General features: G+C 31.5%; 1 protein-coding gene across 1 annotated transcript in view; it reads left to right on the top strand.

Moving 5' to 3' along the window:
* The first annotated feature begins 488 nt into the window (after nucleotides 1-488).
* The window catches only part of LOC149374160 (uncharacterized), a 45,830-nt gene continuing 25,521 nt past the window's right edge, over nucleotides 489-20,797 (top strand). Inside the window, exons 1-3 of the mRNA XM_089594758.1 lie at nucleotides 489-499; nucleotides 1,784-2,488; nucleotides 2,613-2,782. Coding sequence (XP_089450884.1) covers nucleotides 1,853-2,488; nucleotides 2,613-2,782 — 806 coding nt within the window. The 5' untranslated portion in view covers nucleotides 489-499; nucleotides 1,784-1,852. The remainder of the gene's footprint in view (nucleotides 500-1,783; nucleotides 2,489-2,612; nucleotides 2,783-20,797) is intronic.

Below are 20,797 nucleotides of genomic sequence, written 5' to 3'. Positions count from 1 at the left end.
TAGAAAAAATACGTATTATAGTCTTAGATTTTTTATCAAGTTAGAGTTTTTTTTTGAAGAAACAAACATTTTTTTTTTTTTTAGTTAAAAGAAAAAAAAGGGGTGCATTTACGTTTTTTTAATTTCTTAAAAATACTACACCAGAATATTAAGACAATTTAACGATGAGCCTGGTAACGTCCGCTTGATATTTCATTGACAAAATAGAGGCGTAAGCAACTTTAAAAAAAAAAACAATAAAAACGTTTGATTTACAAAGTTGATATAATGTATAACAATGAATTTTTAATGTTAAATATTGTTTGTTTTTGCTCACATTCGTTAAGTATTAATAATTTACGTTTTTTTACAGATTCAACAGTTATTTTAAGCCCTGCATCAAAGGGATGTTGAAATTGAAGAGTTGACAACATCGTTACGACAAGTATTAGCTTCTAAGGATATGTTGAACATAAAAGTCAAGTTTCTAAATTCATGCATTGAAAGTTATTATGAAAAGGTAAAATTAATTTTTTTAAATGGAAAAATTATTTTAAATTATTAATTATTACTGTTTATAAATGCTTAAGCTAGAAAATACGATAAGTTATCGAACAGGCTTAATTGTTAAGCTTACACAAACAAGGCAGAACGTTAAAAAATTGGAGAAATTAAAAAATCACAATACACAAATTTGGGTTACTTCAAAAATCGAATTGAAAATCTCAAAGGATAAATAAAAGATTATTATTTTTCTTTGGAATAATATTAGTTGCTCATTAACTACAGTAACGTAGAACAAAAATTAGGATAAAAAAAACAGTTTCAAGTAAAAAAATTCCAGCCAAGCATTAAGTTAAAATTGGTGATGTATGGTGGAGAAAAATTACATGTGGCATCACTACCGCCCCACAAACTATGACCGGCTTTTTTGCTGACATACAAGTCTTCAGTAAAACTTTTGATTTCAGTATGATTAGATACGTCTTGATTGCTAACCAAATATTTACTCGGAACATTGCTTTTTTCAAATAGTAAACACTGTTTTTTAAAATAAGTGCGCAATTCTTCAATCTCTCAGGTGTGCTTTCCCTCTTATTCTAATTTTAATTATTGTATCTGTTTATTTGCTTCCTTAATATTTTTTAGCAATGGCTAAAATATTTTTTTTAGTTTGTCAGTTTCTTGGGCTTAGACTGCACACAAAATTTTTAATAAGAATTCTTTGCAACTTCTTAGTGATTAATAAAAAAAATTCTAAAAGTATTACCTACCAAGTGACAAATTTATCATACTATTATCTTTTTTGGGCCAGGGTAGTTCTACTTCCAAACTAGTTTAGAGTTGCTGAGAGTAACGAAGACCATTAAACAAAAGTTCATTAGAAATAATGTATGTTGCAAATTTTAAAAAAATTTACACTAACTTTTATCTCATTATGAAAATTTATTTGTTAGCACTGGTTTCAGCCACAATTTTGTTTAATATTACTTTTGTATGTTTTGTTTATCTTCAAAACTAGGTTATTAATTAACTTACAGTGCTTTTATTTTAAATATGCTTTGAAAATTGTTATCTGTTTCTCTTTAGCTATTTTTTATTTTTCCTCTGAGATATTCAACACAAGCTTCGAGATTTATGTTACTACTGGGAGATTTGATGATCTTGAGCTCTTAGACGAACTCCTCTTGATTCATCCTACGAGTCAAGAAGATTTTATCCAACTGTACATATTATCATCGTTACAAACTAAATGCGCTTAAAACACACTTCTGGCTAATAAAATATACATTCATAAAAACAGGTAACCAATTTGGAAGATAAATTACTTGAGGCCAAATCGAAATTCGCCGAATCCGAAAAGAAACTAGAAATGTCCTCTGAAAAAATTGATGGACTGCGCCTGGTAATCCAGGATTTGATGGCACATGCTCAAACCCAAGCTGAAAGAGAGCAGACCCTCAACCGTCACGTTCAGGAGTTGGAGGTGGTCGTTATCGCGCGGACGACAGAACAAGAAGAGCTTATCAGAGCTAGTGAAAAAAATAATCACGCAATAAGTCACTTGCAAGCTCAGCTTGATAATAAAATTCAGGAAATTGAAGCACTGAATTTATACAGCTCAAGCACCAGCCAGCAAACCGAGGTTCCTCCACCCAAACAGATAAACATGACGCTTCTAAGCAATGAACAAAAAAAACCACTTGACAAACTCCTTGGGCTTGAAGAAAGTTTGTCAAAGTATTTTCAAGTTGAGGATAAGATGATTAAGAAGGTCAAAGATTTGGAGGAGAAAAAGAACGAACTGTTACTCCAGCAAGAATATCTCTTAGAGTCAACATCAAATCAGCAATTGCAGATCGAAAGCTTGCGGACAAAACTGGAACAGAAGAGGTGGAACGAGCCAGATGCCTATAGACAAACTATTTTGAGACTGAGCTCTCAAATATCTGAACTCAGTAACAAAAGAGAATTTGATAAGCAGGTTTTATATTACCAGAACGTTGAGGTATGATACATTCAAAATTTATAGTTTTTGAGAAAATTGTAAAATTTAGGTTTGCATAATAAAAATAAGTAACAAATAAATATAATTAGAACATAAATATATGTTTTTACTTAATTTTTTTCAGCTGAACGAAATAAAAGCTCGACTGGAGCGTGTAGGTTCTACTCTTGCTGGTAAAGAAACTGAGCTATTAAAAGTTTCCCAATCGAAAAATGAGGCGATGGGAAAATTAAGAGACGAAATATCAGTTTTGACTTCATTGCTTAGTAAAAAAGACAATGAAATTTTTTGCCAGCAAGAGCATCTTAAGGAAAAAGAAAATATAATACAAATAATGACAGATGACTCTAAAATTTTACATAGTTCGTTAGTAATGATACACGCAAAAATCAAGGAGTCAGAGAATGTTCTAGACCTCCGTGAAAAACTAAAGCACGAGCGTAGGAAAAACGCCAAGCTATCAAAGATGATCACGATGTTGAAGACTGATTTAAAGACGAACACTTTGAGGCCACGTAACATATAGGACGAATAGACCTTAAGATCAGCAGCTTAAAACTACTACTTTTTTACCACCGGTATTAAGTACATTGTGGGTGCACTCTATTTGCAACGTTTGCTCTTACTTTGTTTTAATATTTAAAAACAATTAAGAAAAAAGTTCTGCAGATTTGTATGGTTATCACACAAAAAAATTAAATATTAATACAGCGTTACTATCTCAGGCCCAAAATGTATATGTTTACAATAGCAGACATCAAATAGTTGGCGTTGTTACGTTTTGTATTACGATATATAAGTATTTTATTTTAACAAAAATAGAAAAACTTATTTGATCCAAGAATAAATATTGTGGTGCTGGTCTGTTAACTGATATTTAGCAAAGCCTACTGTCCAGTTTTTCGATTTAGGTAAAAGTACATACGTATGTATAAGCATTTCTTTATGTATCAAAATCCACATCCAAGAAAAGGATTGTTTAAAATCATAAAAAAAACACCCGTTACTGTTTATTCCTAGGCTAAAACTTCAGAAATACAATAGAACCCCTTAACCACTAGAAATTAAGCTAGATAATTTCTCTACGTTAGAGCTATAATATTGATTCATCTATATGTATCTGTCATCCTCGAAAAAGAAAAAATCTTATTCTATAGGCAAAATTGTATTCCTAAGAAATTTAGCACCTGAAAAAAAGTTTTTTTTTGCGCTACAGCAATTTTTAAGGTTTTTTACAGATATCTCGGTACTATGACTGCACAAATTAAAATATAGGTTACTAAAATCCTCTCAAATACGGATGAATCATTTGAGCCCTCGAGCGTTACGCTATGTTAATATTTTATAATTTTTGTGTGCTAACCTCACAAGTCTGCATTAATGAGTCATTTAATTTTTTTATATTAAAAACATAGTATATTAGATACTTAATAAATTCTATGTTGTACTATAAAAGACTTCAGCAAAACAAACTAGTGCATTTGTTACGTCTGTAAATTCATTACTGTTAAGAATGCATGCTTTTTTTGTCTATTTTAAGTCAAGTAAGCTTTTTTCTAAATATGTACTGCCCTTATTTTATCTAAACACCAAGCACTAACTTGAGAATTTCTATATAAAGGATTGTGGTAACGCTGATAAGTAGAATAGCGTCCTTCGCTAAAAAGCGAACACAAATACTATTACTTGATTACCGTGTAATAATTGCTCAGCAATCACGTAAATGTAATGCGTTAGTTTCTATAGAATCTTGATAGATATCTCAGCTGTCTATTATGTGACTATAACGCAATTTTTTAAAATTATTTTAGTGTTAGAGATTCTACAGTTATGTATATAATAAACAAAATATTTTATAAAAAAAAATGTAATATGTATCTAAGAACATAAAACGTATAATGATTAAGAAATTATTGTAAAGTTATTAACAATATTTATCTAAAAATTGAAATAGTAAGAAAAGGTATCATTGTAAATATTCAATACCTTTGATATCTTCTATGGTATAAATCAACGTTTGTATTATATATAATTCGAATTTATGTTGTAACTTACTACAAGTTATAAATTTTTGAGTAAATATAATACGTTGTACCTTAGATAAGAATTTTGCTTTTTTATTTTAATAATATCTTCTAAGCATAACAAATGCAAGAAAATATCAAAGCATGTGATATTTGAGTAAATTGTTGGTACATTCTTGATATTATAACGCTATGAAGCAGTATGAAAAAACCTACCGTAAATTGATATGAAACTGCTGAAAGGCCTTTAAAAATTTCAATCTCGAGATTAAATAGAGAATTAAAATTTTCTAGCAATTGTTGATTTTGGCTTCAGAACTTGTTTCTTTTGATTCGAATTTATTCTCAAAACACAAGAAATTAAATGTTTTGAAAAGTATAAAACTTTTTTTATTCTTGTTAGTTTATTTTGTAAAATTCTTTGTAGAAGATTTACAGTTACTCACTGACAATCGTTAACAACTATTAATCTTAAACAGATATTTCGTGAAACGTAGTTTTATATATATTTTAAAGAGCTAATAACAAATAATAAAAGTGCAGGAAACAACTGCTTCTATAAGTATTTTGGTAGTGCATACTGCATCATTACACTGTAATATCATAAAAACAAGATTTTGTTCTTGACTAGAGATTTAATAAAGAAAAAAAATTTCTAGCGGATTCCAATTTTGTTTTTATAATCAAGTTTTTTTATTTAACTGAAATCTACAAACACAAAACATAAAATGTTTTCAAAAGTATTCAACATATCTCATACTTGTTAATTAGTTTTGTCACATCGTAAAATTGTTTGTACAAAATTTATAGTTACATAGTGACGATAGTTGACAACCACTAATCTCAAACAATTTTTGTGTAACACAGTTGTATAAAATTCTTTATAAAAAACTGATTATAAATATTACTAGTACAAAAAACAGTCACCTAAGTATTGTAGTAGTATATACTATAACATTATACTGTAATATTATAAATACACGATTGCGGACATGACTGCAATATTAAAAGTACAAAAAATATTTCTCATGCTTTTAATTTATTTGTTAAAACAGTTCTAATTTGGGTTTTAAAAAATTTACGTATCATCGCAAATAGCGATTTTCTAAAATTACTGGAGTTTTTTAAGCAGAAAGTAGTGTATTTATTCAGACATGTTTTGGAAATAATCATAGTATAAACCTAGAACGATAATACCCATTATTAACATCAATATGCGTCAAAATTTATCTATTCTTTAACACCCTTTGCTAGTTGGAAAGCTATTGTAATAGAACGCACTATATTTATTTAATTATTTGTTCTGCTTTCTATTCTGCTGTGATCATATGCGGAAGAGAAAACTTTAGGTACGTACATGAATACTTATATATGCAACAACGTTACACAATAAAAAACATCTCCATCAATATTTTCAGATTTCTTAGGAATATGAATAGTTAAATAAGTATGATACGTACAATTGATACTGTCATGTTAAGTAATAAACTTTTCTGAACTACAAATGATATTTTTTATGAAATTTAGTGTGAACAGTTGTAATCTTCAACTTGTTCCTTTCATTTGATACATTAATCCGATGTCAATGCGGGGTATTATTTTATACTGTTATGGTATAACTGATTAGTTTGACAACTATCTTTTAGTCCAAGTGTTTTACCAAGTTCAAAAATAAAAGTAGTTGGTTTTTGGTACGTGACAACTTTTATCAACATACATTTACAAATTTTTATTTCATATTATAGCCATTGTTACGTTGGGAAGATATTGGTAAGGGGTGCTTTGCGAGAATGATCAACACTTATTACTTCAAGGACTTTTATTCAAGATACCGTAATCATAGGCAAGGTAGCACGTATGTTTCCCTTGAAGGCTAGTCGTGTACTCCCCTAATAGACTTTCTCCTTGCTCGCGCTTTCCTTCCCTTGGCCCTAGGACTCCTCGTTACGAGATTTGAGAAGAGAGAGCGTCGAGTCTCACCTATACTATCGTACGTTACACCATAATATAAAAAATAAAGAAAAACTAACCACTCTGACTAGCTTAAAACGTCTTACAAATATTAGAAAAACGTTGATTCTGAAACTTTCAGTACTGTTATATTATTTCAATATTCGTCAATGGCTTATTACTTACGATTGTTAATTAATAATGTTATTACGAATAATTTTAAACAAAATTCTTTTTCTAGAATAGTATTTCTTAAGTTTTCGAGGAAAAAGAATTTTTTTTTTTATTCCTTACATTTTTGTATTCAATAGTGCCACCCTTATGCCATAGCATGGTTGGTGTAGCCAGTACACCACTGAGTGCTTCGTTACTCGAGCGAGAAGTTATACTTTTATAGCAGATAATGTATGAATAAAAATACACTTTTTATAAAAAGATATTTTTAATAAACTTGAACCACAAGTATTATACTTTCAAGGATAATTGCATCACATTTGATACGTTAAAGTACGGTTTGAATAAGTACTCTTAAGTTAAACAGTTAAAAAAATATATCATGTAGGTAAGAAAAGTATAATGTAAAACCATGATAAGACATTTTCCAGGCTGGCCAGTACGAGGCTACACGCTGCCATCCAATTGTTTATTTTTTCGAAACAACTTGATTTCCTACACTGACAAAATTTTAAACGTTACGATATCGTCGGTCATGTATACTTTAAAAAAGTTTATCTTAAATAGGGCAGGGTATTATACGCCAGTGGTAGTAGTTTAACTCAAAAAATTATTTTGTTTACGAGTTTAAAAATTTTGGAAGTATAAAACGTGATCAAAATCATATTCACACAACCATAAAGCTAAAAGTAGCCTCACTTTTAATTAGTATCATCAGAAATGAATCAGACCTCATGGCCCTCGAGGCTTGAAATGACATTTTTCTTTGGTCTAATACAACTTAAAAACAATAGAAATAATTGCGATTCAATACCCAGAATATTTCTATACGTTTTTTGGACAAACAAAGGTCTTAATACTTGGATATTATTTCCTGACACAATTCCTAAGGGGTATTTAAGCCGTTAGTGGCCGCCAGACTTGAAAAATACAACCTTCCATCGTCACATATATACGAGCGAACTATTAAATGAACCAAAAATTTACTATACGGACTGAAAAATTTTATAGTGCATGACTGTGTCTTATTCAAGTATAAGTGCTTTTGTTTCATCTTTTAGAACGTTGGGGCTTCTAGAATATTGCTTGGTGAGTATTCTTACATCATCATCAGGTCTGTTCAACAAACTCAATATAATTATTAGCCTGTAGGTGTTTTTTTGTTAAAAATCAATCGGTAAGTGGAATGATACTGTATATACAATCAGGCGTGTTGCGTATTGCTCTACGTTAACTGATTATTAAAGAAATAATTGTATCCTTCAATCTATGGTCCCTTTAATCAGTTAGCCATTGTATCGGTTTTTATACTTAAACTTGTTTTTTTACATTCTTAAAAATTATTTTGATATGGTGTACACTTACTTTTAGCTATATAAAACATTTTTACTATAAATTGACGGTCTATTTCAATAAAATTAAAAATTTATTTTGAGGTCATTAAAACCTTAGATTTTTTTGTTGCACTGAATGGGACAAGATAGCAACACGAGATTTATCAGAATAGATTAAAATCTCATTACTTCTAATCTACTTAACAAGAATATGTAACATAATTATTGATATCATACATTTTTAAATGTGTGCCAATTATATCATCGATACACTCATGAGGTTTGAGAATTGCAACGAGGACCTAATTGAGGCGAACGTATGCTCCCATAGTATCGTGTGTTAGGGTCTGCTGCAGTTACTGCAGGATTTTTCGCCTAAAAAAGATTACGTTTAAGAAACTTTAAAAAAATTTTTTTTGTTTATGTTCAGAAAAAGTTTTTTCCAAATTTTTTCTCCAGACAGAGCAAAGCTTGGTCAGAACTTTAAACGCAAGTTTAAAAAAAGTTTCTACAAACCTTATAAAAAGTTTTTTTTCTAAATTAAATGAATTTTTTCTTGCTTTTCGTCAATTAAAGTAAATGTATCTGAAATAAAAGTTTTAAAAAATTTTATATAAAGTTTAAATATAGTTTTATCAAAGCTCATACTAAAATGTTACTTAAAAAAAAGTTTAAAAAAACTTTATTGAAAGTTTAAATGGAATTTTAATGAACTAAATAAATACTTTAAAATGATGCTTAAATGAGCATATCATAAAATAAAAGTAGTTTTCTTTTATATCTCCTTATTTTATTCCATTTTCAGATCATTAAACTTTGTTATTAAGTTCAATTTGTGTTCAATATTGAGACAAAAACATACATATCTGACATTTTTAATTTAAACAGCAATCAACTCGGGAGTTCTTTGAAAATTGAAAATATATGGAATACAGTTATCTAGTTCGTAACAATAGAAAGCTTTTTCAACAACGCGTTTAATTTCTTACAACAGCATAACTTTAACATTCTCCTGTACAATTTTCGCAATTAGAAAAACGTAGGCATTCACAGGTAAGTATTAAATTATCTAGTAATTCGTAATTATTAGTATAATTAATAATAAATATAAAACAAGAAGAAAATGTTTTTTTGAAGCATATGCATTAGTTTTAGAATATATTCTAGAACTCAATAATCTATTAAACTTATAACATTTATTGTTATCAAACTGGATATTTTTCCTACTTAGGAAATTAAATACGTCCTCGGAAACAGCTTTATTAACTTTACTTACCACGTACATGTCATGGCCAATTTTTTTAAATTTACGTTTATGTGTACCTCTCTTTTCGAATTAACTAAGGCATTTTAATGGCTTTTATCCTTATATTAATCATGTCACTATAAACATATAGCGAAAAGGGATACGTGCAACTTATCTCATCGAACTAGTAAAATATTAGTTTATTTATAATCTCTTATAACATGCAATGCATCTCCTCGATTGCCGTTGATTCAACATAATTTTTGACGAGTAGGTCTAACGGAGAAGAGTCTTTTAGTATAGATACAACATTTCCCGATTCGTGAGCTAGTTTGGCAAGTATTTTTGTCTTCTCTGTAGTCCTACAATCGAAGTTTTCAACAAATGAGTACGTCTGCACATTTTCAGCCCTTACAGTTTCAATGTTACAGTTTTTACAGCCATTTTTAACACTGTATTGAGTTCCAGCGTAAAAATAATTTTGTATTAAAAAACTTTTAAAAAAGTTTAGTTTGATAAAAGTTTTTACAAAGGTTTTTGACGCATCATTTCAGAACTTTTTTAAAACTATTCTTCTACTATAGAAAAACTTCTTTTAAACTTTAATGTAACTTTTATTTCACTTTCAAAAAATTTATATTATTTACCTGAAGTACAAAATAAAATTCTAGTTTTATACTATTTTTGTACATGTTTATCTTACGTTTTAAGAATCTTGTTTAAAAGTTATTAAAAAGCTCATTGAAATTTGAATAATATTTTTCAGAAATTTAATTTTCGGTTTTTAAAACATTTTTAAAAGTTTTTATCAAGTTCCCGTATTTTTGTTTTCCAATGACATAAATAAAGTGTAAACTTTTGTGCATTATGTATCCTTTATTATTATTTACACTTTGGAATTAGCAAAAAAATTGTATTTTTGAGGTGAAAAAAGTCAGTTATTACAAACAAATATTATTAAACAGTAAGATAAGTATAAAAACTTCAAGAAAATAAGTAAATGATAAGATAAGTATACAATCTCACGCTCTCTCTCTCTCTCTCTCTCTCTCTATGAATGTTTCAATTTTTTGTTTTTTTTGGCATTGCTTTCCTGAAACGTTCTCTTCTTTGTATTGATGCTTGATTTGTCCTTTTTTTTATTAGCTATTGACTCGTCTATTTTTTTTAAATTCTTCTAAATATCTAAGTTTTAACTTAGTTCCACGTCTTCTTAATTCTTCCTCTCATGATTCAATCGTACTACAATTCAAATCTTCTATGTCTTCAACCACCGTTATCTCCTCATTATTTCGCTCTCTAATGTCTTTAACTGTTGATTTGCTTTTATTTTTTTTTTTTATCATGATTTATTCTGCCTTTTTTAGTTTGAGACATTTTTTTATCTTTTTTATCTGCCGTTCTTAATTGTGCGCAATAAGCTGTTAAACATTTCCTATATTTAAATTTTGCAAAATGTAAAATTCTTTTTTTTTGTGTTTCTTACAACAAATTTTGCAAGAAATTATAAAATTTTTATATTTTATTATTACTATTATTAATTTTATGTTCACTTAAAAATTATTTACCATAAACTTAATCGTAAACCTCAGTTGGTATTGGCGTCCAATTATTTTTTCCGGGAGGAGACATTTTTTTCAGCTCGTCCTCGCCTATAATTTCTTTTATTGATATTTTAACCATTTTACTTGGTTTTTTTTTATAAGAATTTTTTAAATCATCTAATTTCCACTGAGATAATTTGAAAAAAGACTAATCAGTCAAAGGTATCTGAAAAAAAACTTTTATTTAATAAAATAAAAAAAAAATAAAAAAATAAAAAAGTAGAAGTTAATGTAACATTTAATACATAGTTTACTATTTACCAAAATTTTGTCTGGCTTTTGTTTATTTTCTGTATCATTGTAGTCATCTGTATCTTTTTGAATGTTTTTTTTGCTGCAAACGTGTTTTATAAAATATTTATTAGTTTGAATATGTTTATTTTTTTTTAATAACAGTTAATTAATACAATTTTACTTAAATGTTTACGTTTCTTATTATATCTACTATTTAAAGCAATTTTTCGACGTCTTCATTAGTAACTGAAAAATCATTTATGTTAAAAAATGTAATGCAACTAATAACTTAAAAAGTACGTGTTATTTACTCGTTAAAAGTTAAGTACACTTGTCTCTCTCTCTCTCGGTTAATAACTTTATTTAAGGTGCTTGAATGAAGTTGCTGTAGGTGTTCATTTGGTCGCATGCTTCGTATATAAACAAAAGATGAATTTTATTTTTATCAAATTAAAGTAATTAATAGTTGTACAAATAAAAAAATACCTTTGTATGCATGCCATTGCCTCGTTTCTTTCACGATGACTAGTTTTTCCTCTTTTCCCGTCGCAATCATTATCACTATTCGTATCATTATCATCACTTTCATTGGATTTATTGTTATCATCTTCACTTACACTACCATCGTTAGTATTTTCGTCGTTTTCACTGTCATTTTCTGAAGATTCATAAACCGCTTTTTGTTCCATTATTTTTTCATTTTCTGCATTCTCAACTTTATTTTAAGTAAGTTTTGCTTTTCTCTGTTCTTTTCTGTCGTCCTTTTTTCGTTCCAAAAGAAGAGTCGTATTAAACGAGACTTCGTGTTGGGAAAGCACTTCAACATCAACCGTGACCGCGTAGGAGTCCGGCAATTTTTTATCGGCTAAACAAGATTAATTTATAGATTAATTAAAAATAAAAATTACAGCGATTTCCTGAAATTCATGTTCAACTCGACTTTCATGCTTAATTACTCACGAGATTTACTGACCGTTTTATTAAAAATTGTTTTAATTTTTATTAAACATAAATAATTATTTTAAAATTATTACGTCTACAAATAAGAATTAAATTCATTAACCAAACATATTGTATGTGTATACTTACAACTTTCTTTTAATACACGACATGAATAATAAGAATTGCCCTACTTAGCCTTCCCGTCACGAACGTCTTTCACAGGAGTCGTACTAATCTCTTTCGTTTCTAACTACAGCACAAAAGCAAACATAGACATTTTTCAAAACTTAATGTTTTAAAAATTATTCACGATCTTAAAACGAGGTTATTTGATAGCAGAAAAAAAAATTACAGATTCGTGTAGAAGTTGAATTCAATTGTTTTACAATTAAAGCTCTGTATCCAACTTCGTGAAACAAAACTCGTTTTGGGTTCGTTTTTTAATTGTCAGTACGTTTTCTTTATCGTAATATACATATGTATAAAAATACACGTATGATTAAGAGTTTCAATAATTAGTGGACGCTCATCACATACCGATTCAATGTGGATATACAGTTTATTATTACATAGACAGCTACTGACTTTTTAATTTTTTTTTTTTTACTTAAGATGAATTGTAATGAGACTGTTGAATGATTTATTAAAGACTGAATCAGTGTGCTGAAGATTGTAAGCATTCAAAATTACATAAAATTTAAACTAAAATAATTAATGGAAAATATTAAACTACATTTTTTTAATATTTAATACAATTAATGAATTCATATTTTCAAGTCTTCGAGTATGGAAAGGACCAATTCGTATACGAGACAAAAACGTCTCTTATCTGAATATTCACGAAGCAGGAGATATCGTTTTTTAAAGCGATGATTAAACGAAATTAAGAATGTCACAAGCAGTAGTTCTACAGAAAGTAACAGCAGTACTTCTCCGAATGGTATTATTTTATAACTGTCAATACGAACTTTTATATATTTGTATATTTTATTATTTTTATGAGTAATTTCAGACGAACTTGATTAATGTGATAGTAGCAGTGATGATAACAATCAACATCGAATAGAAAAAAAAGAGGTAGGGAGACTAATGAGATGGAAACTCGAACTATTCATGAAAGAAGTTACATCGAATCATCTTTTTAAAATAATTAATTTTACTGTAGTTACTTTTCTTTACCATTGTAACTGTGTTTGATTTTTTGTTTTTTGTTTCTTGATACATAATATTAAATTGGATAGCTTGTGTGGGAGACTTTATCGATAATGAAGTAAGGGTGGCTGAAAGAAATGTGTGTGACAGTAAAAGAAAGGGGAACTAATAGTCAAAAGAATCATAAGTAAATTAAGGAGGAAAAGGATCGAGCAATCCAACAAAAAGAAAGTTTATATACATTTTTTTCTCTTTAAATAAATACTTATACATTCAGATACTTTACAAACGATACAAAAACGAAAAATTAATTTTAAATAAACTCTTTTTTTGTGAGGGTGCTGATCCTTATAAATAAGAAAATATCCTTTGAAATTTCACCATTTTCTGTATTCAAAAAGTGAGAAATTTTCATTTTAGGTACACCACTAAAACAAATTTTTTTTCACTCCAGGGATCTTAAGTAATAAAAAAAAGTCATGAACATGGGTTTGCAGCACACTTTTTTTTTCTTGACTCTTGGATATATTTTTAATTATAAATTCGATACAGTAACATATTATGACATTCGATTTTACATTCTCCTACTTATTTAAATTATCAACGAGGGTAAACTATAGTAAGAGAATCGCGCTTTCTTTAAAAATGAAATTTCATCTCGAACTCTAACTCATGGCCAACCGTCCACAAGAGAACCAATTTTGTCCTCTTGTTCCGTTACTCCCCTCTTTTTCGAGCTAAAAATAAGTTTGGTGAAAGGAAAAAGGCGCCCCTGCCCGGCCCTTATTTGACTGGTCGTGACACGGCCTTCCACGGCTACTCTCTTCGTGTAAGAGTAGTCTTCGAGATTAAAATCTTTAATAAAAAATTAGAAAGTGAACGTATTACAATCATTAATTCGCAACAGAGACAAAATATGAGTAATTTATAGAATTAACACACTTCACACAAAAAGATAAAATGTGTTTACACTATTATCCACTTGATGGTGCAGAGATTTTTGAAAGTAAATATAAATAATTTAAAATTTTTTTTTGTTTATACTAATATGTAGAGTTAAAACATCAAAGGTATTTAAGTAATAAAAAAAAAAATATTTGTTAAACTGTTACGTTAGCTTAAGATACATTTGTTTCAGGGTATCGTGTTAGAAATTATTGATGTCTCAACTTATACAGATCATAAACCATTTTTCTTATTTTTTTATAACTTTTTAATTCAAATAGGTTGGGAAAATATTACGTTTTATTAAATTAATTTTTTTGGTAGTTTAAAAAATTTTTTTTCTATAATGTTTAAGTGTGTCGTATGGGAGCACAGCCGATCCAACATGGATTGCCTGGTCCAAATTAAGAAGGGATTAGGGCAGAATGAACAAAAAGGGGGGGGGGAGCTCACGTAACAAGAAATTAATCAATAAAATAGATAGAATAAAAACAGAAATAAAATTAAAAAACGGGGGGGGGATAAATATAGATAAAGGGAAATAAAATAAATAAAAAAATAATAAGTTGAGAATTTAAATATTGATAATAGGGGGTTATGATACGTTGATTACCTGAAATTAAACAGAGGTTAATAAATAAAGAAAACCAATTTAATGGGAAAAGGCCAGCGGCATAAAAAACTTAAATTTGTTAAGGTGGCTCCAGCGCCTAGTGCCGTATCAAAATGGGGAGACTAAAATTAATCATTATTTTCTTTAAAATATGGTATAAAATTATCGTAGAGACTGTTGTAAGCCATATCCTACATTTTATCTGTTACTTTAGTGAGTCAATATAAAAAAACAAAAAAGTTTTATGGTGCCCTAATTGATGAACTGTTACGGTACGCTCCTAAGTTCAAGAGTAGTTATACCTATATATGTGTACTCTGCAGAATGCAGACAGCTGAGAGCTGATTTGCACTCGCAACTGTATACTTAGTCTTCGATTATTTAAAAATTTTGTTCGATAACAAGACACTTTTCTCATGTCATCGAAAACTGCGTAATAATATATACAAGATAGTATATTTTTTACACCTTACGGGTTATTTATATAAGTGCAGCAGTAGGTTGTATATCGCGTAAGATTGCATTTCCTATCGAACCCGTCTTAAAATTACGATTTTGTAAGCATGATTTCTTACAATTTTCATCGTCAACCTTCATTTTTTTTTTACGAATAGAAAGATGGGAATTCAAAGAATATAATTTAATTTTATTAACCTAGGTTGGGTTATTTATAATTTTAACATTGAGGACACTGGAGCCACCTTAAGAAACGAAGACAAATACAAATTAATGAAATTGATAACTAATGAGATCTGAAAATACGAAATTTTAAATGCGGACTGGTCTTGTGTGCGTAAATGTGGATGTGTATGATTTTACGGAAGGACCTACTGGTAACGACTTCCGGTGTGTAAGTACGCGAGGAATTAATGAAGGCAGGAATAGTATTCCCTTGCGAACCGGCGAGCCCTGCTTGGTCGCACGAGTCAGCGCAAGGCTGGTGAAAGCGGACCGACGTCCGAAAATGCGAAATTGCCCCTTGCGACAATTCAGACGCAGCTGGCGCTGCGATCGATGGATCGGGCTAGGAGTTAACTATTCCGTCTCGAGAGGCGTACAGGACTAATGATGCGAACAAGCTTACGCGAGAGGAGAGAGCGATAGCACATTAGTTGGGTTGGCGAGGATGTAGAATATGCCCTGGTGATAGTAGCAAAAATGGCGGACTACAGAAAAGTAGGGAGAGAGAGAGAGAGACAGGAAATGTACAGCCACTGGGAAAGGGTTGAATAAAAATGTGGAGCGTGTACGAGCGAAAAAGAATGAGAAAATGGATGAAATGAAACTAAGTATGTAAAATGTAAAGAAATGGGGGGATAGCAACAACTAGAAAATAGCTTGAGAACAAAGGTGAAGATAGTATAAAGTTGAGAGAGATATAGATACATATTGAATAGAAAAGGGTTAGAAAGAGAATGTCAGATGTATAGGAGCAATAGATCAGCAGAGAAAAAGAGAGAGAAAAGTAGAGGAAGGCGTGGAAAGGGGTTGAGTATGCGGAGATATGTAGAATGTTAGGAGAGAATGTGGGAAAGATACAGAGGGAGATTAAATGTTTAAAGGTATAAGAGCTAGTATAATGAAAGGATGAGGTGACGGAAGGACCTACTGGTAACGACTTCCGGTGTGTGAGTACGCGAGGAATTAATGAAGGCAGGAATAGTATTCCCTTGCGAACCGGCGAGCCCTGCTTGGTCGCACGAGTCAGCGCAAGGCTGGTGAGAGCGGACCGACGTCCGAAAATGCGGAATTGCCCCTTGCGACAATTCAGACGCAGCTGGCGCTGCGATCGATGGATCGGGCGAGGAGTTAACTATTCCGTCTCGAGAGGCGTACAGGACTAATGATGCGAACAAGCTTATGCGAGAGGAGAGAGCGATAGCACATTAGTTGGGTTGGCGAGGATGTAGAATATGCCCTGGTGACAGTAGCAAAAATGGCGGACTACAGAAAAGTAGGGAGAGAGAGAGAGAGACAGGAAATGTACAGCCACTGGGAAAGGGTTGAATAAAAATGTGGAGCGTGTACGAGCGAGAAAGAATGAGAAAATGGATGAAATGAAACTAAGTATGTAAAATGTAAAGAAATGGGGGGATAGCAACAACTAGAAAATAGCTTGAGAACAAAGGTGAAGATAGTATAAAGTTGAGAGAGATATAGATACATATTGAATAGAAAAGGGTTAGAAAGAGAATGTCAGACGTATAGAAGCAATAGATCAGCAGAGAAAAAGAGAGAGAAAAGTAGAGGAAGGCGTGGAAAGGGGTTGAGTATGCGGAGATATGTAGAATGTTAGGAGAGAATGTGGGAAAGACACAGAGGGAGATTAAATGTTTAAAGGTATAAGAGCTAGTATAATGAAAGGATGAGGTGACGGAAGGACCTACTGGTATTGACTTCCGGTGTGTGAGTACGCGAGGAATTAATGATGGCAGGAATAGTATTCCCTTGCGAACCGGCGAGCCCTGCTTGGTCGCACGAGTCAGCGCAAGGCTGGTGAGAGCGGACCGACGTCCGAAAATGCGGAATTGCCCTTTGCGACAATTCAGACGCAGCTGGCGCTGCGATCGATGGATCGGGCGAGGAGTTAACTATTCCGTCTCGAGAGGCGTACAGGATTAATGATGCGAACAAGCTTATGCGAGAGGAGAGAGCGATAGCACATTAGTTGGGTTGGCGAGGATGTAGAATATGCCTTGGTAATAGTAGCAAAAATGGCGGACTACAGAGAAGTAGGGAGAGAGAGAGAGAGACAGGAAATGTACAGCCACTGGGAAAGGGTTGAATAAAAATGTGGAGCGTGTACGAGCGAGAAAGAATGAGAAAATGGATGAAATGAAACTAAGTATGTAAAATGTAAAGAAATGGGGGGATAGCAACAACTAGAAAATAGCTTGAGAACAAAGGTGAAGATAGTATAAAGTTGAGAGAGATATAGATACATATTGAATAGAAAAGGGTTAGAAAGAGAATGTCAGATGTATAGGAGCAATAGATCAGCAGAGAAAAAGAGAGAGAAAAGTAGAGGAAGGCGTGGAAAGGGGTTGAGTATGCGGAGATATGTAGAATGTTAGGAGAGAATGTGGGAAAGATACAGAGAGAGATTAAATGTTTAAAGGTATAAGAGCTAGTATAATGAAAGGATGAGGTGACTTAGCGTTGGCGTGATCCTCTGGTGGTAAGTGTCTGGTACAGCCGTCGACTCCTGGTGTACAATGACCTGGAAGCGAGAAGGCAGCAAAATGCAGGCGTTGGTAGCAATGGAAATGCGTGCGGTTAGGCGTGCAAAAAGCAATAGATCGAGAGAGCGCCAACAAGCATACGCGTAAGTCTCGACGCCCCACCTACTACCGTTCGTACATTGGTCAGCCGTGAGCCAACCAGTGATGAGCTTAAGCGGGCGCAGAGAAGACATGAGAGGAAAAGTGTATTTCAATTGAACCGTATACGAATGCTCCGTTTGATTTCCGTCTCTCGACGGAACAAGTGATTGCTTGAGAAACGAACTATACGCGTCTCTCATACAGCTACATAAAACTAAATGCGTTCCCTTTTTTGTTTTACATTGTTATTTCGTGATTGTTGTACTTAATTCAAGTGTCAAATATCTTTTCTACTTGTTTTTGTTGTTTGTAGTTATTTATTAAAACAGATTTTTTGATTCCATGAATAGCTATTCCCTCAAACAAGTAATTTATTGTGTTGATCACCTATTATCCCGTATCTCCTTTAATAATTCAACCACTTGATTTCTTCCACGTGGGAAGTAATCGAGACATGTCGCCGCCGACCATTCAAACATTTTTTTTACGTTTCTTTCTGTATTGAAAATTATTTTATTGTATTAAACTGCATTGTAACAGTGTTTTTTTTTTTAACTGTAGTCTACTTTTCAAACGCTTCACAGGATAGATTTAGCAATAATACTATCTATTTAGTAAGTCGTTAAAGCTCAAGAGTTGGCCTCATTTAGACAGTTTCCTTTTCACATGTTTCCTTCTAACCAAATTTTTAATACCTATCTTGTCTTACTGATGTGAGTGACTCAACGAATATTGTTAGTCTTTCTATTTGGTGAAGTATAAGTTAAAAATTTACGTAAAAGATCGTTTTAAGATGCTAAGCCTTAGCAATGGGATGTTTTACTTCCAAATGATGGTACCAGTACTGTGCAAGCTGGACTTATTAGTAAGGATGACTATTTTTCTACAAACATTTTTCATTTTCTTGTTTGGATATGATATACCATTAAATACTGTTCAACCATAAACAAAATTGGTATTTAAACTCATTACCATGTATTTATGTACTTCTGAAATGAAAACATAAAGTTTAGCAACTTCATTTTTTCTTTAATCAGTACGTTTGTAAGAGATCGAACCACGAGAGTAATTTTTTCCTTTAAAAAATTGTATTATTACCGATTCTAAGTATGTATTTTTTATCCTATTGTTGCCTAGATCGCTAACTACCAATTGTATGTAACTATCCAATCTACTGTAATGTGCTGCCTAAACATAAGTAAGACCACCTAGGCTAGCTGCTGTTCTATGTAATGGTCATAAACAAGACAAAAAAAAGAAACTCGACTGTAAATAGTGCGGTTGAAGAGCAGAAGCGTTGAAGCGACCATAAAGTGCGTTAGGATATGCTAGTGCAATACTTCACTGTTGTGATTGGATCCGTCGGGGTGATCGAGGCACGAGAAATCGTGGCCTTTAGGCCAAAAATTTTCATTATGGACCTTGAAGGGCGCAATGTCCCGTTGTTATGAAGGTCACAGCGTGCACAGATAAAATTACCTGGGGCCGTTCAGGCTACAATCATCTGGATGGTGTGGGTTTTGTTTGAATTTTTCCAGTTTGCGAGATAAGTAACTTGCTTGGCGAACCGACGCTCCACTCGTCTTTCTGACTATCCAAAGTCGACAGGTCGTGAGGCTGCTCAAAGTGCGTTATGCTTTATGCTTAGGCGCATGTGTGTGCGAGACGGTGAGGGAAAAAGGCAGAGGCAGAGAGAAGAAGAGGGAGCGAGAGGCGAACTGCAACGGGGAGAGTGGAGAGTTAGCGGCAGCGAGCGGAGCGAGTCAGTTAACCCATAGCGTTGAGCAAGTAAGGTGTGTATAACCATAATAATTTGTTTCTTAATAAATTAACCTAAAATTCTATGAATCAATTTTGTCTGGTTTTTTTTATGTCTCATGTTCTCCCTCTCACACTCGGATGTCTACAATGTTATCATTAAACCACAATTTTCATCAACCCTAAACTTTGTTAATGTAACTTTGTAACTTTGTAACAAAATTATTTTAAATTTTTCAACTTTAATGAAATAACATAAGAGAGTATAAATTCAAATCTTAAGTAAAAAAAAAAAAAATTCTTGCTTATCCTTGCGCCTTTGAAACAATAGTCTTTAAGTTCCATGGTTATCATTTTGTTTTTATGAATATTTCTTTGACAAATATAATCATTATAAACAAGTAACTTAGTGAGACTAAAGCAATAAGTTTCAAAAGTGTTACGTTTAATAATTAGTTAATGACAAAATTAACTAAGAAATATTCCTAATATATCGATTTCCATATTCCGTACTCTTCAAGGTTTTTACTGCCAGTGGATCAAAATTTTTGTGTTCTTGAGCACTTATTATAGAAACGTTTGGCGTAATAAGTGCTCGTTGCTTATTTAGCTTCGGTTTGATGTTAAACAGTGTTGTTGTTGGCACGATTTCGTACGACAACAAAAGTGTACAGAAAATCTGTATTATTAATACTTTTATTTACAAAAACTAAAAGTCTGAGTAAAACATGTTCTTCTCATGAAATGCGTAACTTTTATTGTACTAAAATTTCTTTTAAAGTAATTTCATAGTAATGACGAGCACGACATAGTCTTTCGCTGTTGGAAGAGAAAGTTGTTATCAAAAATATGTACACAAGGGCTTCACAAGACCAAGATAAGACCAAGATTAGCATCACTCTTGTATTGATATTGAAAACTATCGAAAATGGGCAATATAATCTTGGTCTTGGTAAATGTACTCTTGTCTTGTATTGGTCTTGTCTTGGTTGTTGGCCAAAGTACTATTG

Source organism: Copidosoma floridanum, unplaced genomic scaffold (assembly GCF_036245765.1).
Source record: "Copidosoma floridanum isolate Cflo_tuat_1 unplaced genomic scaffold, Cflo_Japanese_pri ptg000021l, whole genome shotgun sequence".
NCBI classification, from domain to species: domain Eukaryota; kingdom Metazoa; phylum Arthropoda; class Insecta; order Hymenoptera; family Encyrtidae; genus Copidosoma; species Copidosoma floridanum.
The sequence above is the reverse complement of the archived record's forward strand: the minus strand, read 5'-3'. Positions and strand labels throughout refer to the sequence as shown.